This window comes from Podarcis cretensis, assembly GCF_951804945.1.
Source record: "Podarcis cretensis genome assembly, chromosome: 11".
NCBI lineage: Eukaryota > Metazoa > Chordata > Lepidosauria > Squamata > Lacertidae > Podarcis > Podarcis cretensis.
Window position 1 is genome coordinate 16,849,879 of NC_137180.1, and position 22,855 is coordinate 16,872,733.

General features: G+C 41.1%; 1 protein-coding gene across 5 annotated transcripts in view; it reads right to left on the reverse strand.

The window, feature by feature from the left end:
* Window positions 1-22,855, reverse strand: part of GRAMD2B (GRAM domain containing 2B) — a 57,643-nt gene that overhangs the window by 10,238 nt on the left and 24,550 nt on the right. The window contains exons 1-7 of one of the 5 annotated variants that reach the window (XM_079995635.1): window positions 22,276-22,542; window positions 16,706-16,762; window positions 4,511-4,633; window positions 2,991-3,078; window positions 2,180-2,246; window positions 1,650-1,753; window positions 1,011-1,106 (exon numbers count right to left, since the gene is read on the reverse strand). In XM_079995635.1, coding sequence (XP_079851761.1) covers window positions 1,011-1,106; window positions 1,650-1,753; window positions 2,180-2,246; window positions 2,991-3,078; window positions 4,511-4,633; window positions 16,706-16,762; window positions 22,276-22,505 — 765 coding nt within the window. In that variant the 5' untranslated portion in view covers window positions 22,506-22,542. Of the gene's footprint in view, window positions 1-1,010; window positions 1,107-1,649; window positions 1,754-2,179; window positions 2,247-2,990; window positions 3,079-4,510; window positions 4,634-16,705; window positions 16,763-21,955; window positions 22,223-22,275; window positions 22,543-22,855 lie in introns of those variants that run through there. The other 4 variants (XM_079995633.1, XM_079995634.1, XM_079995637.1 and 1 more) reach the window with 4 other exon arrangements.

The window sequence follows — 22,855 nt, forward strand, 5'->3', positions numbered from 1 at the left end:
TATTATTCAGCATTTGGGAGGACTGCCATAGCTTGCTTTAGCTAAGAACAAAGGCACATAAAAGGCATTGTGTGTCATCCAACATGGCAAGCTACTTTTTATCATCTGCCTTGATTATCTGTATCCAACACTGATGCTGTCCGTATTGAGTTCCCCCTACAAGCTGACCTCTACTAGCATATCTCAATCCTATGGTCACACTCAGATAAGCCTGCCCAACAGCTAGTTTTCCTAGACATACGTGGAGGGGCAAAATAGGCCTGTATCTCTATTACCACTGATTCAGTTGACATGCTTGCATTCCTGAGGGCCCCAGCCACCACCATACCACATAGCTCGAAAACTATCTTGGTTAGACAACTGCAGAGAATGGCTCTTGAGTGGCTGGATTTTGCCGAGGGACCACCAGTTGTAAATCTCTGCATTACAGGGGGAGTGTTACTCTTTCCACAACGTTGGTTCAGGGTATTTTTAATTTTATTATTTATTAAATTTGTACACTGCCCTATATCCGTAGATCTCAGGGCGGTTCACAACATAGTCACAATATAAAAAACAGAAAATACATAATAAAAGCAACCCAATACCCCCCCACACACCACACTTTAAAAGGGTAACAGATGTCAATCAGCTGAAGGCCTAGGTAAAGAGGAACATTTTTGCTTGGCGAAAACACTTCTTTTGTGTTAAAAGTTCCAGATATTTTCTTGGCAACTGCTCCCTGATGTTTCCAGTAACTGGGGCTAAGGATGGGTAAAAACATGAGGGGATGAAGAGCAAGCTGTGTGTTTATTTTATTTGAATCCAAGTTAGATCTTGCTTTTTTTTTCTGTATAAATGCAAAGTGATAATAAATAAAAAATAAGTAAAAATTTAACGTTCAATAAAACCAGGACAGCCAATTAACAAGACAAACAGCTAATTGAAAAGGACAGGGAAAGGGGAGGAAAAACGAAAAAAAATGGGGAATTAAAAGGTGCTAAGAAGCTTCTCCCAAAATGTGCACTTACCCTATCAGAGACTGTTGTTATAACCAGGGCATTTGGCACTAGAAGGGCGGTCTTAGTTTTCTTTATCAGTGTCACTGACAACACAGGTATACTAATCTGAAATGAGATTGTATCAGTTATTAGAGTATAAAGATGGCAACTTCGCTCCAGTACTGAGAAATAACCCATTGTGAGAAAGCTGATTCTTGCATAGACCTGTCACAAAGCAGCTGACATCTGCTTCCTGAGATACTTTGAGATATATAACTAAACATGCAAGTCACACCCTGCTCCATCTCCAATTAAACCCGTGCTTAGAAGGGAAGCAGTATGCTGCTTCCTTAACTCCGCTTCTCCAGAGAGAAACATCTTGAACTGAGAAGACTAGTCAAATTACGTTACCACCACCAGGTGATTTTTGGTTCTTTTTGTAGACCTAATGCTGCATTAACAATTGATATAGTCACTTCTATTAATAAATTCAACATTATTTTACCCAGGGTTGTGGAGTTGAAACCACTGGATCATTTTTAATTTTCTAAATCTACAAGTGTCCCATTGTTTCCATTAACATTTATATCATCACCCCCAACCATATTAAAAAAAGAATTAGGCAAGAATAATCAAGTCCAATGCATCGTAACACTTGACTTCATTTACCTTAGTGTCTTTGCCAAAGACCTTAGAATGGAAGCAAATCCAGTTCTCCGATATGAATAGCTTCCCTTGGTACAAGATTTCTTTTTGTAACGCACAGGTAAAATCTGAAAGGGTCACAAGTACAATATTATCTAACAGCTGCACTTGTGCAATGCTGTAAGCAATGTATTAAATACCGTCTATGAAATGTAAATGCTGTTATTCATGGAGGGGGAATCACTCTGAAAAAGTCAAATAGTTTTAGATCATATCCTAAATCTCTTGTAGCTGAACTCTGATCTATTAGGAGAAAGCTACTCAATACAAGATAGTCGTTGAATTATATTTAGGAAAGAAAACATCTTGGCTATGAACTAGAAGAGACTATCAAAAACTAAACATCCAAATTCACGTGTCAATGGCCAGAAATCTCTCACTAATATTTTAGCTAGTAATAGAATTCCTTGCAAAAACTTTGAGGCATGCCAAAGGGTTAGTGTGACAGAAAATTCAATGTAACAAAACAGGAAAAAATATAGCATTCAACTTACTTTTTCTCAAGGGTTCGTCAATTGGGACATCCAGAAACAGCTTGTGAAAGTGAGCATTTGCCTTAAACTAAAGTTGAGGAAACAAATACATTTTGGTTATTGCTGCATAAACATTACTATATATACCAGCTGATGTCTATCTTTGCATTAAGCAACTAACTGTAAGTCCCTTTTCTGCAGAAGATGCAGGAACTGGGGTTATATTATGCTATTCAGGAACAGAGGTACAGTTTGAGGGCCTAATATTATTGGAAGGGAACAAAGTCCCAGGCAATGGATAACAGTGGCAGTGGAAACAGATTGGGTCAGAGGCCCAAAATGCCACTATTATGTCTGAGGGAGAATTATTTTGATACTTTGCACAAGGTCCAAAAATACTCGAGGTCATCGTTGTAGTTTGGCACAATAATACAGCCAACTTAAACATGCAATACACTTTGCCTAAAGTGGGTATTTATTAAAAATAAAAATTAATACTGCTCTTCATCAGAAGATCACAGGGCAGTTCACAACATAAAAATATAAAATGAGAATACAAAATACATTGTAAAACAAAAACAAACCATGGCCACAAACACATTTAAAAGCCCATACAAGAATGTTTAATCAGCCAAAGGTCTGGTTATAGGGAAACACTTTCGCCTGGCAATTAAAGATATGTAATGATGGTGCCAGGTGAGCCTCCTTGAGGAGAGCATTCCACAAACGGAGCCACCACAGAAAAGGCCCACTCGTGTTGCCACCCTCCGGACCTCTTGTAGAGGCATGACTGCAGGGTCTGGATCCCAAACAAGTAGATTCTCTCCAGTACCTGATTTGAGGCACTCTTCTTCCTTTCGGGCTTTGAGACATTCTTGCCATCTGTTGCCAAGAAGGTATTATCCACTATTGTCTTCGACCTAGAGGAAGGCAACATCCCATGCTGTTTATAACATTGTTTTCAAAATGAGGTTTTTCTTTTTTAAAAAGCTCACAGGCAGCATTTCTGCAGCAGGGATGGGGAGCCTGTGGCCCTCTAGATGTTGTTGGAAAACAGTTATCATTCTTGACCAATGGCCATGCTGGCTGGAGCTGATAAGAACTGAAGTCCAACAACACCTTACCCTTAAAGGTCTCAGGGAGTGTTCTTTTACATAATCAGCTCACTTTTGATACCCGTGTTCACCACACTTTAAAAATAAATAAATCCAGAGAAATAGTAGGTAGATCTGGAGCCAATATGCTTATTTTGAAGTTTTCAAATGACTGCTACTGGAAGCTTTGCAAACACCCGGTCAGTCACAAGAACCATGCACGTAAATTACACATTTTAAGGAAACCATCATTGAAGTACAATGTGGCCTATGGTGTGCTGGGGAGACTGGACACCAGGTCATGCCAAGCCTATGACTGAAGACTCCTCCTTTACACAGGCAACATTCATCATATGAGCTCAAATGAATTCAAACCCAGAGCCCTAATTAACTGATAATGGTCCCTTACTTAATGATGCATAGGAATAGGTTTAGTTCTGCCCTGGTATTTATCTCATCTGGGGGAGGGGAGAAGAAAGCTAGTTGCTCCATCCATAATGGAGGTTTTTCCATCAGGGAGCAGATTGAGGATGAGTGTAGCTGCATGTAGAGAAGAAGGAAGGAAATACAAATTGGGCAGGGAGGAATGCATTTACAAAAACTATGCTGATGACAATACTGTGAAATGTATATGCAAAATGGATGTACAGAAAGATGAGCATGGTAATGGCACACATATATTATTACATAGGTGCAGTATAGAATTTTGGGCCAGCTTATGATAGGACAAACTGAAGAGCTATCAGCCAGTGAGATCTTATGTTAAGAACCCAGAACATGAATATCTATCTAACCAACTGGCAAAACACCAAATCCTATTTCCAGATTTGTATGGCATTATTACCCTTGTTTCTAATTACTAAGCTATGACTTTGAAGAATTAAGTGAGAAGCTGAAGATTATTTATAGATTGAGACTCACTGGTTACTCATATGATATCAATTTCAGGTTTGTTTATGTGTTCAAGAGAATTTAAACCAGATGTTTAATAACTGAGAGGAATGGGATGTGTCTGTGGTTAGTTAGGGACCCTCCACTCATCTCTATTTACTACAGTTTGTAGCAGGGACAGGTAACCAGTGGCCAGAGTCTGGATCTGGTGGCCATCTGGACCAGCCTTTCAAACTCTCCTGAACCCCATACCACATTGGCAGTGGTCCAAATGGGACTGCAAAAGCAACATCCTCTTGAACCGTGTGTTTAACAGCTTTCTTTGGAAGAGTTACTGTAAAGTTTGTCTATTTGGATTCTTTATTACCGTGAAGTTATAACCTTCTTCTGGTCTTCAAAACATTCAAGATCACTTGGTGATGTCTGTGACAGCCCAGGATATGGTTTCCCACTCTTCTTTTTTTCTTCTGTCCCATTTTCACTTTCTGAACTGCAGGAAAATGATGTTTATTATCAGTGCCACTGCATAATTCCTTAAATTCCAAGCCATCTACATTTTAAAAGCAAACTTTAATAAACAAAGCAAATCCCAACCCATCACCCTAAAATCTAATACTGAAATTGTGCACCTGCCTGCCTGTTTATCTAGCTGGGATTTTGCACCATGCTTTCATAACAAATGTAACATTATTATACCAACTGCAGCATGTACACACCAGCTAGTTCAGTTCTCTTGTTGCTAGCTGGAACTTTGCACTACTGCTTATCACTGTGGAGATTTGCTCCTGCCACCTTTGATCTACTCTGGTTCTATGATCCGAAGCACTTTTAAATATTTATATAATCTAAAATATCAATGTTATCTAATACTGCAGACCTAATCATATTTTAGTTGGGCATAATCCAGTTGAAATCAATGGGATGTTCAAAAAGAAACGTGGAATGGGGCCATCATTGTGAAATATAAATATGCTTATTCTTGGGAAACGTGCAGTAGGAAGATTTTTTGTCTGCTGCTGCACTGAAGACAACAGTTGTTCTTGGATGTAAGACAAAAAAAAAGGAATAAACAAGGCCAGCCCAAGACATTTTGCTGCCTGAAGCAAAAACTAAATAGTGCCCCCTCCTGCTGCAGAACTCAGACACCAATTCCTGCTTTCATCTATCATCCCCCCCCCCCCCGCCCCATGGTGCCACCTTGGCAGGGCAAGTGCTAAAACAATAGCCTTAGAAGTCACAGTGTGCTATCATAGCAGAAAGACCACTGTCTATATATCTGTAAAGAAAACATTCTGGAGTTTGTTGTGTGTGAATATTGCTAAGCAGGATATTGCCAAGCAGGATAGAAGGTAAAATGACTTGTGGAAAGACAAATAAAGCAAGATACTGGGTGTGTTGAAATAAGACGGCTTTGTTTTGCTAGTGTAGTGAACAAATATTGTATCTGTCCCAAGCAACATGAGCTGCCGGTTGCAATTCCCAGCAAAGATCAGAGAAGAGATAGCCGCCTCACTAAGTCTGCAGCCTATAAAGGTTGTCTGCAGCATATAATCACTTTACTAATTTGAAGGAGGGAAGGAGCAGATCCAGACTGAAGTGCAGTTAAGGCAGCAAAAAGCTTGGGATAAGCACTATGCTCAATGCTAATGCATTTATTTACACGGAAGCAAGCCTAACTGCTTTCAGTGGAACCTACTACCAAAAAGCATTCTCGCGAATGCATCCTTAAGTACAGCCTTCTTCAACTTTGGGTCCTCAAATGTTGTTAGAACTATAACTCCCATCATCTCTGATCACTGGCTAAACTGGCTGGGGATGATGGAGACTGTAGTTCAACAATATCTGGGGACCAAGCTTGAATAATTCTGCTTTAGTGACTGGTAAAGAAACATGGTAAAATGGAGCATGTTAAATTTTTCTGTTATGATTAAATGAACTTTGGCAGGTTCTGCTTACTTACGGCTTTCAAATGGTCATTCTTTTCACAGTCAGGGTGGTCATTTCAACCAACAGGGACAAAAAAACCAACCAACCCATTTATCTCTTCCTCCCTAACATTTTCATTCAGGTACACTGAGTCAAGTTCCCTTCAACAAAAGAGCTGAAGCTCAAGAATTCATCATACTTGCACTCAATGACAATGAAAAATGATAGTGCTGTCCTCTGGAACTTGACAGCTCGCATCCTTTTTTACCAATAGAAATTGATTCAGTGTTTCTCATTCTCTAGGAACAAAACAACCAACAGTTCAGAATGAGAACTGTCACTGAAAAGCAGCTTCTTTACATTTTCTCTTTCCCCTTTCAGATCTCTTGAGATAGAAAAGCTTTAACAGTTCCACTGGCAGACGGTCTTTCATCTGTGGGATTCGTAACCCAAGTTGCAAATGGCACAACGTCAAAGCTGAATATTTTCATTCTCACTAGACAATATGATTGCCATTGCTTCAGAGAGTATGTTTTCTAAGGTGAATAAAATTAGTCTTCTTACTCATTCAAAAGCAAGCCCCATATTGAATTTAATGGGATTACTTTGTAACTGCACAAAGGATTGCACTGAGAGTCAATCATATCCGTGGCATGTTTGTTGTATTGTTAGGCTTGGGTGTTTGTTTTGTTTTGTTTTTTTGAAATCTTGAGATTAAATTTTTTATTGCAAGCTGCCTACAATTTGATTTTGTAACTGGAAAACAGGATAAAAATGTCTTAAAAAATAAATACAGCAATTGAGGACAGGATACCACAGTAATCCTGATGGGAGACATCTAGGAATGCCATGTACGTGGCCTCAAAGATGGGACATAAATGTACAAAATGAAATGTACAAAATAAAAACATGATGGCCCCAATCACATCCAATTTGTTTGTACTTTTTAGAGACCTTCTGAATGGGTTGGAGCTACTTAGTTATACTGCAGTCATAAAAAAATAAGTTTATTTTATTTTGAAGGGCTGCAGAGTAGCTTCTTCTTCAGGGACTTCAACTGAACTTTGTGACAATAATTTTCATAAGCATTATGAGAAAGCAGAACTGAGATTTTGATTTTTGCTTGATGCTTGTAATGCAACAGAAGGGAACGAGAAAAATCACAGGAAACGTATTGTAATTTTAAGATATGCACTGTGAAAAAGAATGCCTCAACTTTAAGAGAATGCTTCAACTTCAATAACAACAGTTTTTTTAAAAAATATTTTATGTATTAAGAAGTTTTTGTTTGTTTCCCATATGAATAGAAGTTCATATTTAGGATTTTTGCAGCTTCAGAATGATTAGGTGATATAAGGCTGTAAATGTACCACTTGTTGGAATTAGTACAGTGGTACCTCGGGTTACATACGCTTCAGGTTACAGACTCCTCTAACCTAGAGATAGTACCTCAGGTTAAGAACTTTCAGGATGAGAACAGGATGAGAATAGAAATCGTGCTCCGGAAGCATGGCAGCAGCAGGAAGCCCCATTAGCTAAAGTGGTGCTTCAGGTTAAGAATGGACCTCTGGAACGAAATAAGTACCTGAGGTACCACTGTAACTAAAAAGTCTGCAGACAAGTAGTTACCAAGACTAGGGTGTTGGCTCCTATATATAAAGAATCTGCTTGATCCACGTTTGGAAGAGATGGCATGATAGATGGGACAAAGGAAGTTATGGCTTCTGGTAAAACAACCAGAATTACATTGAAAATGCTTTGCCTTCCACACCTATCTTTGAACTGGCTTGAGAGTGCTGCAGGCTATCACCTACCTTTGACCTATCTCTTACTTTTTCTGCTGATGCATAGTGATGCAGAAGCAATGAAGTCACTGAATAGAATCTACTGGATGTCATGGCGCAAAGCCTAGGATGTTGCTGCTTAAGGGCTTGTGTACACTTGCTGGAATCCACATTTTCTCCCTTTGAATTTGACCTTATTAGTCAAATTGAAGTTGAAGATCAAACCTGCTTGATCCTGTCCAGACCAGCAGCTATTCCCTTTTGTCTTTGTCTGCATTTTACAATCTGTTAATTTGAATGTTTTAGTTTTGCACAACCAGGGCATGAACATAAGAATCAGCTGAAAAATTGTGTCTGCCAAGAAATGGCACACATCCAGGAATGGGGGGGGGGGTCGGGGGTCAAGGCAATGCATCCACTGTTGGAAAAGCAGTATGGATATATTTTTCAAAATGTACCGCTGGAATAGGGAAATCTGAATTTACAAGTGAAAACCAAAGGGACAGGGGCTGTTTGAGGGTCATGTCGTGTGGTTGTCGCTACTTAAATGGGAATGCAAGCAGCTTAAAGTGCGTATTAAAAGGAGCTCTATTCCCTTCTCAGAGGCTCATACACATGGTGGGTGGTGCAAGAAATAAAAGTGGGTGGAGCAATGGATTTAAATTTTACCCCTGTGCAGTGAACTAGTTTCTACACACACCTCTCTATCCTCCATCCAGGAAGCAAGAGTCATTATCAGAGTTCAGTGATGCATTCCAGCCCAGGAGGGTGTGAAGCAAGACCAGTGAGACCTGTGGCTTGGGGTGAGAGGTTCTCCATCCCTGCTCCTTTGTAGCAGCCTAAAATTGCTCAGGGGAAGGGATGGAGTAAAGAGCAATCAATGAAGGAAAAGGGATGAGCAAGGTTGAGGGCAGAATCTTGAAGTGGAAGGCCCTTCCTCCTACCCATGGATTCTCTCCATGAAATTTCCTTGCCCTTCTGCTAGCAGCTAGCTAACACCTAATCAGTCAATATCAGGATTAAGAATTTTTTTAAAGCACATCTTTGTACAGTCTAGTCAACAATACTGGAAGTAGCCAGGGCCTTTTTTCAGTAGGAACTCACTGGAACTCAGTTCCAACACCTCTCAGGTGGGCGCCATTGCCATTATAAGAGAACAAGGGAGGTATTCATGGTGCTTCTGACACCTCTTTCTCTTACAAAAATTGTGCTGGAAGCAGCGTATCATAACTTACAGATGGGGACAGGCAGGTGTACCCCTGTGCAAGAATTAAGATCCAATGGAAAAGATACAGACATGTAACCCTTAATTTGTTATTCAAACCTGCAGTGCAAATCCCAGCGATTCTCATTGAAAAGAGACAAGAAAATTTGCATTTGCATCCTGTCCTTGATTCCATTAAGTCAAAACAGCTTGATTTAGACCTGGTTGACCTTCTCCACAAAGAGGCATGCTGTTTTTCACAGTGGAACCTAGCTGATAATGTGTGGATTGTAAAACATGCTGGATTAATCATGCAGAAAATCATGCAGAAGAGGAGGAGGGCGACACCCCCCCTCCACCCCCTGGTTTATGCACATGTATGCTGAAGGCTCTTTAGCTCTTTGGAACCTCTTTTATGCCTTTTGTACTATAAACTGGAAATCCATGCCTGACATGGCATTTAAATAGGTAAATAAATTAGGGGGTGTCCTTAAAATACAAAAATAAGTTGGAAATCCATTCCTGAAACCCTGATAGCTCAAAGAATGCCCCTGCTTCATGAAATGTAATCTTTATCCAAAACTAATGTTTTGTTTTTAAATATAACCCCTGCATAAATTAATCTTATTGCTCTGCATATGAGGTAACTTGCTCTTAACCTTCATTAAATACCTTGCAGGATAGGCACCTATTTGTCCAGCAGCTGTATGTGTGAAGCTGCACATACTAACTCACAGATAACTATCATAATTTAAAATGATGACTGAATAATTAGCTGATCCAAGAATGGGAAGACATTTCTTCACTTATAGAGTAACATTAATGCCAGGATTACAAGGATTACAAAAGCTTTTGCAACAGCAATCTATGTGAGCAATTAAAAAATCAACAACAACCCACAAAATTATCTAAACAGGAAGTGAAATTTATATCTCATACAAAATAATGAAGTATTTTGTAAAAAGAGGAAATTGATTCATCATGGGTAAATCTTGCTCCAGGATATAACTGTCAACTATTTCCAAAGACTTACATGCCACTGTTGACAACCAATCTATAATGAAACACTAGCCTTTCACATCCTAATACAATATGTACGTTGCAGATATACTAGTTAGTGGAAACATGCCTACAGTGAAGATGCGTTCACTAAAAGTTACCAGTTTTTTTTAACCAAGGCTATGAAAATAACAACTCACTAACTCTTTAATTTTAGAAAAGCATCAGGAACTATAAAATCTATTTTATATTAAGACACCTGAAAAGAATGCTAATAATCTGATGTGTGAATAAAAGGAGGACTATTCAAAAAATGACATCCATATACATTTACAGGAGGCAACAAACTACAAAGTGAAAAGCTTTCTTCAAAGTTAAGATTTCAGTGAAATTTGCCCACAATCCAAAATTTATGGATTTTTAAAAATAGTTATCCAAACTATAATGAAGTAGCCTCATGGTTCAGGTAGCAAATGAGAAGACTGGCAAGCTGCATTCCCATCCAACACAGATGGGGCTGCCTGTCACTGCCACCATCACCATAGCTGGCTGCCTCCCCACTGGCTACTATAGCCACTGACACCCACAAGGAAGTGCCATCACCAGTACTCTAACAGGGCTCTCCTGAACCACCATTCCTCACTCTGAGGAAAGCTTCCTTTCTCAGAGCAAAGCATTGTGGGGATAGTGGCTGTGAAGATTCCTGGATCCACTTCTACATTGTGAGGGTGGCAAATCTTGGTTCAAATTTAAATTTCAAGATGCATTTGACACTGTCATGGGAAACTAGCGGTGGCAGATGTGGTCTCCATGGCCACTTCACCAATAATGCCTCACTCTGAGGAAGGACCCCATCCTCAGAGTGAGGCGTCCATTCATTCATTGAGGCCCTCCTCAAACCTGTTGCTTTCCCTCCTTTTTCTTAGGGAAGATCTAATATATAATCCATGCCACTGTCAGTGTATCATTTTGGGTTCCTAGTACAGACTTACAACACAAGCACCATGATTCAATTCAGTGTTAGAAACTCAGATACATAAGCTAAACACTAAATGGCACCTTAAACCTAGGTTACGGTCACCACAATGGAATGTCTATGCGCCTGTTCCTGCCCACCCGATGGAAATTATTGGTTGTTGTCGTCGTTATCATTTGTATGACTTTATATTTTAGAGAACGAATCTCAAAGCCATTTAAAACACATTAAAACATCAAACAAAACAATCCAGAATAAAACAAATTCAAGCCTCAAGGAAAATATTTCAGATCCTTCTCTAAGTGACGTTTTGCTGATTGATTGATTGGTTTATTACGGCCATTGGCCCATATCTAAAAACAATACATCAAAATTTATCCATAAACAATACAATTTAAACAGTTCCAAGTTAAAACACCCCTATAAAACCAATTTTACTTCAATTAAGTAAACTATACACAATAAGCTCCCTCTATGTCAACTGCAATTCAAATCCCTCAGATTTTGGGGGATATGCGTCTTAGTTCTGGCACTTATTGATGGTTCTTAAGTTTGGCTAAGCTGTCAGAGTCATACAGTGATCCATTTCTCCTCTTATGAAATAAGACATTAATCAGGTATCTAGCGACTGCAAGGGATCTACTTGAGTCTTCGTCGTTTAATAAGTATATTATTTGGGCTTCCTGAGGTCTGTCAGCTATTCTCGATAAATATGGGGCCAGAAACTTGGACCGTGAAGCCGAATGTATAGGACAACAGAAGATTATATGATATAACGATTCTATAGATCCACTTTTACAGTCACAGAGGAGTGAGATCTGTCCGTTGGAGAGTCTGTTACCCAACACATTTGATGGGAAAACATTGAATCTAGCCTTTATAAAGGCATACCTGTGCATCACCACAGATAAGGTAGTTAAATAAGATGGAAGCTTCGTTGGTGGTGTTAAGCCAAGGTTTATCGGCGAACAGGTGCCACCACCTGTCGCAATATTAAATTAAATCCATCTCCTCTAATTTGTGAGTTATAATTCTCTTGGCAGAAATTAAATCCAATTTTAGTAGTTCAGATGGAGATAGTCCTAAGGACACAAGTTTCCCATGTATTATTTTTGCCCAAGGGCTAGGGAAGTCGTCTCTCCAGAGACACTGTATCAAGTGGAGATTTGGAAGTTTATGCCATAATGCCAACCAGTAACAGATGATGCATTTCCATAATGTGGTTTCTAGAGATGTAACATTTACTTCGAGACGTATAGCAGTATTGCCTACACACCTGGGTAATTTTAGCAACCTTCTTAGCAGCTGGTTTTGGATTACCTCCAATTGGGTTAGATTAACAAAGGACCCCCATATTGGGATTGCATATGCTATTGTTGCAATCACCTTTGCCTTGAAAACTTTTAACACTGATGGAATATGGAAAGCCCCATCTGAAAAGAAAAAACGCAGTAGCGCAAAGGAAAGGGCTTTAGCTCTATTTAATACATATGCCAGATGGACCTTCCAGCCCATGTTGTGTTGGAGAAGGACTCCCAAGTATTGAAATTTAAAGACTTGGTCAATGGCTTTTCCGTCTATTCTCCAATTATAGGTTTTTCGACTCTTGGTGAAAATTAGAACTTTGGACTTGGCATGATTAATTGTAAGAAAATTTGATTTGCAGTAAGCATCAAAAATTTTCAGTGCCCTCCTAAGGCCTACTCTTGAGAAAGATAGGATCACTGCGTCGTCTGCGTAGAGTAGAAGGGGGCAACGATATTGGGCAAGGCGGGGGGCATGGATCGTTTCTTGAGAATCTATCAGAGGCGCCCTCATATCACTTATAAATAGATTAAAAAGGGTCGGAGCAAGGATACATCCTTGACGGACACCTCTATTGATGGTTACTGAATTTGAGACGTTTTGCTTTCCCCAGTCTTTAACCTGGCACTCAGAAATCTCTACACGGTCGCAACTGGACCTGTGCCAGTCACAAAATGAGCCTCACACCTGGCTAATTTCTAATACTGATCCAATCCCATTCAATATTACAAATCTTGAAAGAAAAGTTTCTCTTGTGATTCTTAAATTATATTTTCCACATTTCTGGTATTATACCATGGCTCACAACAGGTCTGACTATATCCCTTTTCAGGCATTCAGACTGAAAAGTGCAAAGGGGCCAGTGGGAATTTATGCGGGGAGTCCCACCCCTTTGATGTTGCTGTATCAGCTGGGCTCATTCCCCAACCAATACGTGATCAGTGTTAGTCTTCAGGGAGCTATCTTACTTGCATATAGGGCTTTCAACATGGGGATGGGAACCCCAACTGTCATAGTGATATTTTTGTTTATGCTGCTTGACTGTTACATTGGTCTCTGTAGTATACATGTTCAAATCTCTACTGAAATTTATTTTTGTTTCTCCTCTGTAACTCATCCGGTACTGTAGATGAACAGGAATTTATTTGTTTGCAAGATGGAATACAGGAAGTGACCCTTTTATTTGTGTGACAATGTCAGAGCCAAATTCAGTATCCATTATACAAGCCGATCCTTTGAAACATGCACAACAATTTAGCATGCCCTCTCTCTGTAGGAAAGGAGAAGATGAAACAACCTGATGGAAACACATAACAATTTAAGAGATTGGTTTTGTGGAGGTGGTTTCAGGAATTAAGTGGGCAGCTGCTCATTAGATGCACAGCATATTAACTACATTATAGACACATAGTAATTAAGCAGCAGGAGTACCTCTTAATTCTTGACCTGGGAAGGCACTATTCATGCATTTACTCATGTGTACTCCTGGCCCCACCTGCAACCTTTGCATGTTGAGCATGGAGATCTGAAAACCTTTGCACAAGCATCTGCTTGTGAATAGGGACTCCAGCTGAGTGACATACCCAGCTGCTTCCATGGATGCCCTCTAGGCAAACAGTTGTTTTCATGAAAGATTCCGTTCAGACCTTTGCACTTGGCATGCAAAAGTAGGGAGAAGCAACAGCGTTACAATGCATGTGCAAGGCTATAATCACAACTCCACACCACCTGCTGCACACAAAAGTCCTACATGTAAGTAAATGCATGACTAGGGCTATATGTGCATCCAAATGCAGATATAAATAAATAACTCATTTAAAAGAACACAAATCAAACTAACAGTGCAATCCTGTATGTGTTTATTCAGAAGTAAGTTCCATTATGTTTAGGATTGCAGTGTAATAGTTCATGTTTGTTGGGATTCTCCAGACTGAATGGATCAAGGCAGTAGGCAATCTGCTTGAGTGATATATGCAAATACAAACAAAAACAACACCTCAACAAAACTTTTGAAACCAGACTCACCAAAAAATGTCAAAGCCAGTGTGGCATAGCAGTTACAGAGTCTGTCTAGGACCTTGGAGATCAGGGTTCAAATCCTCACTTGGATGTGAGGCTCACTTGGGTGACCTTTGGCTAGTCACTAGCCAAAGGTCAGCGTAACCTACCTCACAGGGTTGCTGTGGGAATTAAATAAGGAGGGGTGAACTCTGTATGCCACCTTGACCTCCTTGGAGAAAAATGTGGGATATAACTGCAACAAACAAGATACAGTGGCACCTTGGTTTAAGAACAGTCCTGTTTACGAATGATTTGGTTTATGAACTCCGCAAAACTGGAAGTAGTGTCCTGGTTTGCGAACCTTACCTCCGTCTAAGAACGGAATCCGAACAGTAGAAGGGCACCAGTGGTGGGAGGCCTCTTTAGGGAAAGCGCGCCTCGGTTTAAGAACAGTTTCAGTTTAAGAACGGACTTCCGGAATGGATTAAGTTCGTAAACTGAGGTACCACTGTACTGGTTTCTGTGTAAAACCACACCAGACAGACACTAAAACAACTTTTCTGTCTCGAAACAATGAAGTGAGCCTCTTAACATAGAATTAGCAAAAGCTGAGAAGTGTGCCTGTGAGTAATGGGTCAATGGAATCCCATCTGCTCAGCTGACTAATGTGTTCCCATGATCTGCAGGAAATGCAGCAGAATAAAGCTCTGATATTCACTGCAGTGCTCTCACACCAGCTCCTGTGACCTGAATGCTAAGGTGTCCTACTCCAGGGATGTGTAATCTGTGGCCCTCCAGATGTTCTCACAATTCCTTGTCATTGTCCATGCTGACTAGGGTTGATGGAAGTCGGAGTCCAGAACCACTGGGAAGTCCCCAGGTTCCCCGTACCTGCTGACTGTTCTAGCAAGAATGGCAGACCAAAATGAGCACAGGCATCAGATCCAATCATGCAGGCAGATGTTGGCGCTCCAAATAAAATACAATGCTCATATGACCTGATTATTTTTAACATAGCAATTATTTAATATAGTCAACGTATCACTATAGGTGGATAGAATATAGAATATTATGGAATATTTACAGTAAACATTGATATAGCAGTGCAGTCAAGTGATTTAACAGAATTAGAGAGAATGGTTTAAAGAAATTCTAACAAGGACCCTTATGTGTGGAACCCCATGAGCTGAGTTTCCACTTGCTGTTGTTTGACTTTATAAATGGAATTTCTGTGTGTATCTGTGGTGGGGTTGTTTTTTCACAGTTGTTTACTTTTGCTCATATGACAAGAACAGAGCCTGATTCAAAACACTGTTAGTAGGGTAGCAGACTGCATAAACAGCAGAATTTTCCTGCTTCAAATGTTGCTAGACACACGGGGCGGAGGGAAGAGGTTGGCAAGCACTCTTAAGATCATTTGTGCATAAACCAATCTACACGCTACTAGGTTTGTGGAAATATTTGAGATGCAAATATGTATCCTAGCTACTCTCATGTCTTCCTCTCCCTGTTGTTGTTTCCCTTCCCCAACTTCCGTCTTTTTCACTATCAACTTTTAAAGTCCTTGACCCAGTGACTTCGTATGTTACTTGTTAAATATCCATGTATATTCATAGCACCTGATACATAATAACATGAACATGGGGAGTTTTGTTTGATTTATATGCCAAATTAATTGTGATGTTTCTGTCCTGGTCTTTTTGGGTGGTAGTGGTTTAGTTTCTATATTGGAAAGAGGACTAGCTCAAATACCAAATATATTATTAACTTATTTCAGTAAGAGTGTCTTCTATAGTGACAAATATTCAGCAAAGGACTGTCTGTGGCCTTTTCATGTGCCCTGTAAGTGGTGCCCCTAAATTTAGATCAATATTCAAAACTCCTATTGTTCTAGGCGCATTTTGCAACAGGGAATTTCATTAGTGCGAGCAGTTTTTGAGCTTTGGGCGCAGTACTATGCCTAAGATTTCAGATTAAAACTGCAGAGTGGAAGTAAAGGAGGACCCTTTTCTGCTTCCCCACTTCCAGCTACTTTCCAAAGACCGGAGAAGAGACCCTCTTAAGAATATTAGGGAGGTGGGCAGGGGAAAAATGAACATAACATTTTAGCTGTAGTTCATTTTCAGCTTTGTATTCTTGTTATTAAAAAAGCGCACCCAAACATTCTGTTGTTCTGCCCATAACCTAGTGATCCTTAAAATATTGCAGGACCACAGTTTGCATCAATCACAGACAGCATGTTTAATGGCCAGGGATGATGGGAGTTGTGATTCAACTATGTCTGGTGTGCCACAGGTTCCCTAACTCTGATCTAGATTAGCCTAGAAATTTGCACGATAAAAATAAGTAAACAGCCTGAGCACAAACCTCTGATTATGGGGATGCATCCAGTTACTTTCACATCTAGGGCACAATGATTCCTGACTGCAAGTATGACAAGTTAAAAGGTGTTAAGAGACAATGTAAACTACTTACACTGGATATTTCACATTAGATATAATTTGCCTGCTAATTTTGCCCTCTGTTCGGTTTGGAAAATTTACTTTCAATTTTTATCAAGTATTTTTCAGTTCCTTAGAGCAGGTGTAGTCAATGTGGTGCCCTCCATTTGCTGCTGGATTGCCACCCCTGATCATTCACCATGTTTTCTGGGGCTGATGAGAGCTGGAGTCCAATAGCACGTGGGTGGCATCAAGTTGGCTACTCATGTACATGTTGTCTAACAGTGCAATCCTGTGTATACCTACCTACTTAGAGGTTAAGCCTCACTGAATTCAGTAGGATTTCCTCAAAGTTAGGGATCAGGGAGAAATTCAAATCAGTTCACGTTTAAAGCTGAATTTATCAAATTCCCACTTTCCAAAGCAATACAAGAACTAAAACATAGCCATCTTTCAAAATTTGCATTTATCTAAATTTTGCAATCCAGTTCTCCATTCCCCCCATGCAATATTAGGAGAAATTGTGCACAGAAATGAATATATTAGTTAAAATAACATATATTTGAAGAAATTGGTGGCAAAAATGTGTACATTAGTCAAAACTGCATACAATAAATGTGTTTATTTAGGATAAATTCATACTAAAAACCTGAAGAATTTGCATGAGGAGTTTAAAAAAGAAAGTTTGCAAATTGCTGCAGAAATGTACAGAACTGAATTTAAGGTTCGAAAAACGATAAACTGAAATTGACAGATCCTTCCATTGCTACTCTCAGCTAACTGTGCCTAGGATTGCAGCCTAAGTAGGCCATCTCTACAGAATGTGCCAAGCGCTGATCAAACTACAAATTGACAGCAGCATGTTTAATATTATTATTATTATTATTTGCTCCAAGGCGACATAAAAGCTTAGTTGTGTATGTAGTTCTCCGCACAACCTGCCAGGAAAAATATAGGAGGAACACAGCCTGCAAGTAAACACCTGCCACTTTAGATGACACCTGGAATTAAACTGGTGATCTCTAGTGTGAGGCACGATTTGCTGTATTTAGAGTTTAAACGCCTACCTCTCTCCACCTGAGGCTGTAACCTCATCTGGACTGGACACAGAGGTGGAAGCCTAACATGATTGACCATACGTTACAACAACAACAGCAGCAGCAGGGCAAGCCACTAAATTTACAAGAAACTTTGAAGTTCTTCACATTCGCAGAGAGAAACTGACCTTCAAGTGACAGGTTTTTTTACACGGTTAAGTTTCCTGAGACAAATATGTTAGGCATTCATACTCTTTAAGAGGTTTTTTCAGACAAGTGGAAGTCTTCTATATGACAGGTTTTATCCGGATAGAGGAGGAAATGACAAGAGCTAGATAAAAGATAAAAGGCAGAGCAGTAAGCTATGAACCTTCTGGCTCTTTCACCATCACCACTAATCTAGTGCATGCTTGAATAACAGAGTAAACAGGGGACAGAAATTGACAGATGTGATCCTCTACCAAACTCCATTTTGAAGTTATCTTCTTAGAAAACCTGGAAGTGCTGATGCCCCACCTGATGTCTAGAAAGGTATAGGGATGCACCATTTGGCCCCATCTACATCCAAGGACCCTATATCTCCCCGCCCTGCAAGGATCTTTCTACCACGTCTCCCTTTGTAAGAAGGGCAATCTGGTCTCCAGATCTACACTGCTTCACTTATTCTGGCTGCCTATCAAGATCCACTAATGTTCAGGGCTTGGATTACAGGGGAGCTAGAGATGGATGGGCCCTCTTATATTTTGTGGTTGCTCCTTTATAGGCTGCTTATAGCCTGTGTTCGCATAGGGCATTCATGCATATGCGAGCTACTGTTTCCATCTGCGCATGCATTTGTGCACCTTCTTCTACACACAAGCTCTTTAAATTTCGTGTCTCCGAAATCTATCTCAGTGGCTCCCATCTAGTGCTTGATGAGATATATTTGTGCTGTGAGTATTAGAATCTTAATACACTGGCACTACTAAGCCCATCAACTGACCCCATGCAAATAATAATAATAATAATAATAATAATAATAATAATAATGGAATACCCCACCCATCTGGCTTTGTTTCCCTGGCCACTCTGGGCAGCTTCTAGCAAACTATAACAACATAATAAAACATTAAACATTACAGGTCTGCCTTCAGATGTCTTCTAAAAGTTGTGTAGTTCTTTATGTCTTTGACATCTGATGGGAGGGCATTACACAAGGTGGGTGCCACTGCCGAGAAGGCCCTCTGCCTGGTTCCCTATAACTTCACTTCTTGCGGTGAGGGAACTGCCAGAAGACCTTTGGAGGTGGACCTCAGTGTTCGGGCTGAATGATGGGGGTGGGGACCCCCCCAAATAATCAATTATATTGATTATTTCACCATCTCAATTTGTGTGTGTGTGTGTGTACAGGATACAAAAACTGACCTATTAATTTGAACTACCTCCATTAAAAGAAATAACACATGGTAGTTCTTCGGAAAACACAATCCAAGATCCTGCTGCAAACAGCACTGGATGCAGTGGGGGTATTTTGCCCCATTGTCCCTGCATCAGTAGCTAGTCTCTCCCCCTGAATTACTCTTCAGCACTCTTGCAGGATGCCCACCACAACATTACAAGCAATACTCAAAGGCTCTCTCAAGGCAGGTTTCTACCAGTCCCTCAAATCCTATCCTGAAGGTTGCCAGACAAGCATTTGACCTAAGCCTTGCAGACTAAGGTGTCAACCATGAGTTGTACCAAAGAGACTTTTCCTTGGGTTGCCTGGCAAATGGAATGGAAGTGTGCAAGTCTATTTTATTTGCCTCTTCTAGATACAAGCCTTTGCTGCCAGACAATGTGTTTGGGGCTATCTAAAACAAGAGCACACATACAGTATAGAAACTGTGTGTCTCTTTTTAAACAAAATTAAATGTAGAAACTATTAAGCTGTTTTTAATGGCAGAACTTAGCCAGGAAACGGCGAATTTATCAAATGCCTCTACTGAACATGCCAAGTAGAGGAGTAGCAAGCAAGGCAGAAGGCAGATTCCAGACAATCCTGAATCCCAGCCAGTGCCATATCTCAAATTAAGCTCTGTCGATGATTTAGAAAATTACATCTTACAACTGGGTAGAAATCCTACAGAGAATGCAAGATTTAATTCCTAACTTAATTATAGCTGAATTAGCCATTGACATGAACGTCAACTATCTAGGACATGTCTACACACGTATTTCCTTTGCTGTCACAGTTTTAAATCAGTGTCCAAATAAACGAGGCATCCTGTTGCATCAATTCAAGCTGCCATACTACCTACCTACCCACCCAGAGCTTTGTATAGTGTAGTTTTCTTACGCTGTGTTCACCTATATGTCCGAATATAAAACAAATCCCTACGATGCCACCCAGCCCAATCCAAGCCTCAGTTCTCTATGTAAGAAACAGACCAAGGAACAGCACGTTTGTGTCTATTTATTACTAAGTGTTAAGTGGCGACTGGCAAACGTGTGAGATGGATCATAAATCAAGCCACAGTCTGAATGCTTATCACCTGGTAAATACGTACAGTGCTTATGATGGAGCCAATTTGCAATGAAGAACTATCCAGTGAAAAGTTACTGATTTATGTACATAACATGTGGCAACAGACTGAACCAAACTTAGTATAATGGACTTTTACACGCCATCCCACTACAGTGGTGCCCCACAAGACGAACGCCTCGCAAGACGGAAAACCCGCTAGACGAAAGGGTTTTCCATTTTGGAGGCACTTTGCAAAACGAATTTCCCTATGGGCTTGCTTCGCAAGACGAAAATGTCTTGTGAGTTCCTGCGGGTTTCCCCCCCTTTCCCTAAGCCGCTAATCAGCTGATCCACTGATAAGCCGCTTAACAGCTGATCGCTTTTTAAACCGCTAATAGCGCTAATCCGCTAAGCTGTCAATGGGCTTGCTTCGCAAGAAGAAAAAACCGCTATACGAAGAGCCTCACGGAAAGGATTAATTTCGTCTTGCGAGGCACCACTGTACAAGCTTGGAGCACCACTGTTACAGTCATCAAACTACCTAAACCATCTTGTTGCAGCCTTTTTGGGGGAGAGCACCACATCCCATTTCATTGCTGTGACAAATCAAAACCATTCTGTACTAACCAATTTGGGCAACCTTTTGAACTACACAAATAGCCAGACAGGGCTGTGGCCCCCAAACGAGTTAAATATAAACATGAACAAAAATTGCCACGACAACCAATTCCCACAAACACTGGCAAAACCAGCATGAGAGCGCTGTGGCTTAGTTCTGAGAAGTTACTTCTGTACAAAGAACACAAACGTCAAGTCAGACAAGTGGCAGAGTAGTCCGCAGAAAACTTGTCTGAGGATTGGCCTCAGCTTTGCCGTTTAGCTTTCTTTCTTTTGCAGAACATCTGAAGAGCCATTAGAATTGCACAAAAATGTGAGCAGCATTTGAAATATCAGCAACAGTAGAGAGGCATTAAGGCTAATAACTCAGGATGTATGTGTGCATGTGTGTGTGTGTACATACACACATAGAAGGAGTGTTAAAATACACAGCATAAAAGGATAATCATAGACAGGGTTGCCATATTTCAAACAGGGAAAATCCGGACAGAAAAGTTGGCAAATTGTTGAGCTTTCTCTTGTTTTGGGGGGTGGGGCTTTCTTAGTTTTGCTCAGTCATTGAACTTTTTCCTTTTTGGGGGGTGGGGGGCACAGTTGTTGAGCTCTTTTTAGTTATGTTTTGCGCAGTTGTTGCAAAATCGCAAAAAAAAAAGAGAGAGCTACCTAACATACACCACCATGCAGGGGTGTGTGTGTGTGTGTGTGTGTTTAATGGCCAACCATGATTCATCAAAGCTATTGCTAATGGCAAAGTATTTGCATATGGTTTTTGTTTTTTTAAAAATAACTTTTCCATAAAGTCCCCCCCCCTCAAAAAGGTTCCTCTCTCCCCCACCCTCCCAAAAAGAAAGCGCACATCCCCTTGTGACAGGGTGGCCATGTGTCCCCGTCCCCCACATGTCCCCCTTTTCCCCCCCAGGGGTCCAACTTGGAGAGAGACTTATTTTGAGCGGCCGTCCGAAGCGTCCTGTGGGAAAAGATGGCGAGGGGGGAACAGGTGGCTGCAGCTACGTGGTGGTGAGGAGAGGCTACTTACTGGGTCAAGGCAGCTTTTTCCTTTTTAGCGGCGGCCGCCCCGTCGTGCTGGAGGTCAGTCATGAGGAGGAGCACCATTCGGAAAGGGGAAGCCGAACTCCCGTTTCGCCCTTTTCCCCTCACGGCCAACCCACTCCTGGCGGGGGCTAGAAACTTTCGCCCCCTTTCCCCTCCTCCTCCCTGCTTCCTGTCACCTCACGACGCTCCGCATCCTCCGAGGAAGAAAAGAAAGAAGGAGAGAAAGAGAGAGGAGGAGGAGGAGGGAGGAGGAGGAGGAGAAGTTTCGCAGCCCCGCCCCGCGCGCGCCTCAGCCTCGCTAACCTGAGCGAGTTTCGACCGGTCTCCGTTCGCGACCGAGGAGGAGAAAGGGAGGGAAAGCCCCGTCCCATTCTCAACCCGCAGAGCGAGTCCCGGCGAGGCTGGAGGGAAAGAGGAGGAGGAGGAAGAAGGAGAAGAAGAAGAAGAAGAAAGGAAACCGGCCCGACGAGCTCCTCCGAGAGGGAGCCGCTGGCCCAAAACGTGCCCGGGAAGAGCGCGGCAGCGCGGGGCATGTCGGGTATTCACCGCGCGAGAACGTTCCAGAAGGCGGCGGTTTTTTTTTTGGCGGGGGTGGGGGGGGGCGAGCTGTCCCCGTTGGCTGCGGAAAGGCCTCGTGAGGGGAAGCGCCTTCGTTCGGATTTTCCCGCCTTTTTTTTTTTTTTTTGAGGAGGGGGATGGCGCTTTTGAGGGGGAAAGAAAAGAAAAATGCTCAACAACTTCTTAGGGGTGGGCCTAAAAATAAATAAATAAAGCTCGAAAGCTTTCGGGGGTTTCCTAGAAAGATACTAAAGCACAACCGTTTTGGGGGCTTTTCCAGAAAAAAAAAACACCACCATAACTCAACCATGTTGGGGGGGGGGCT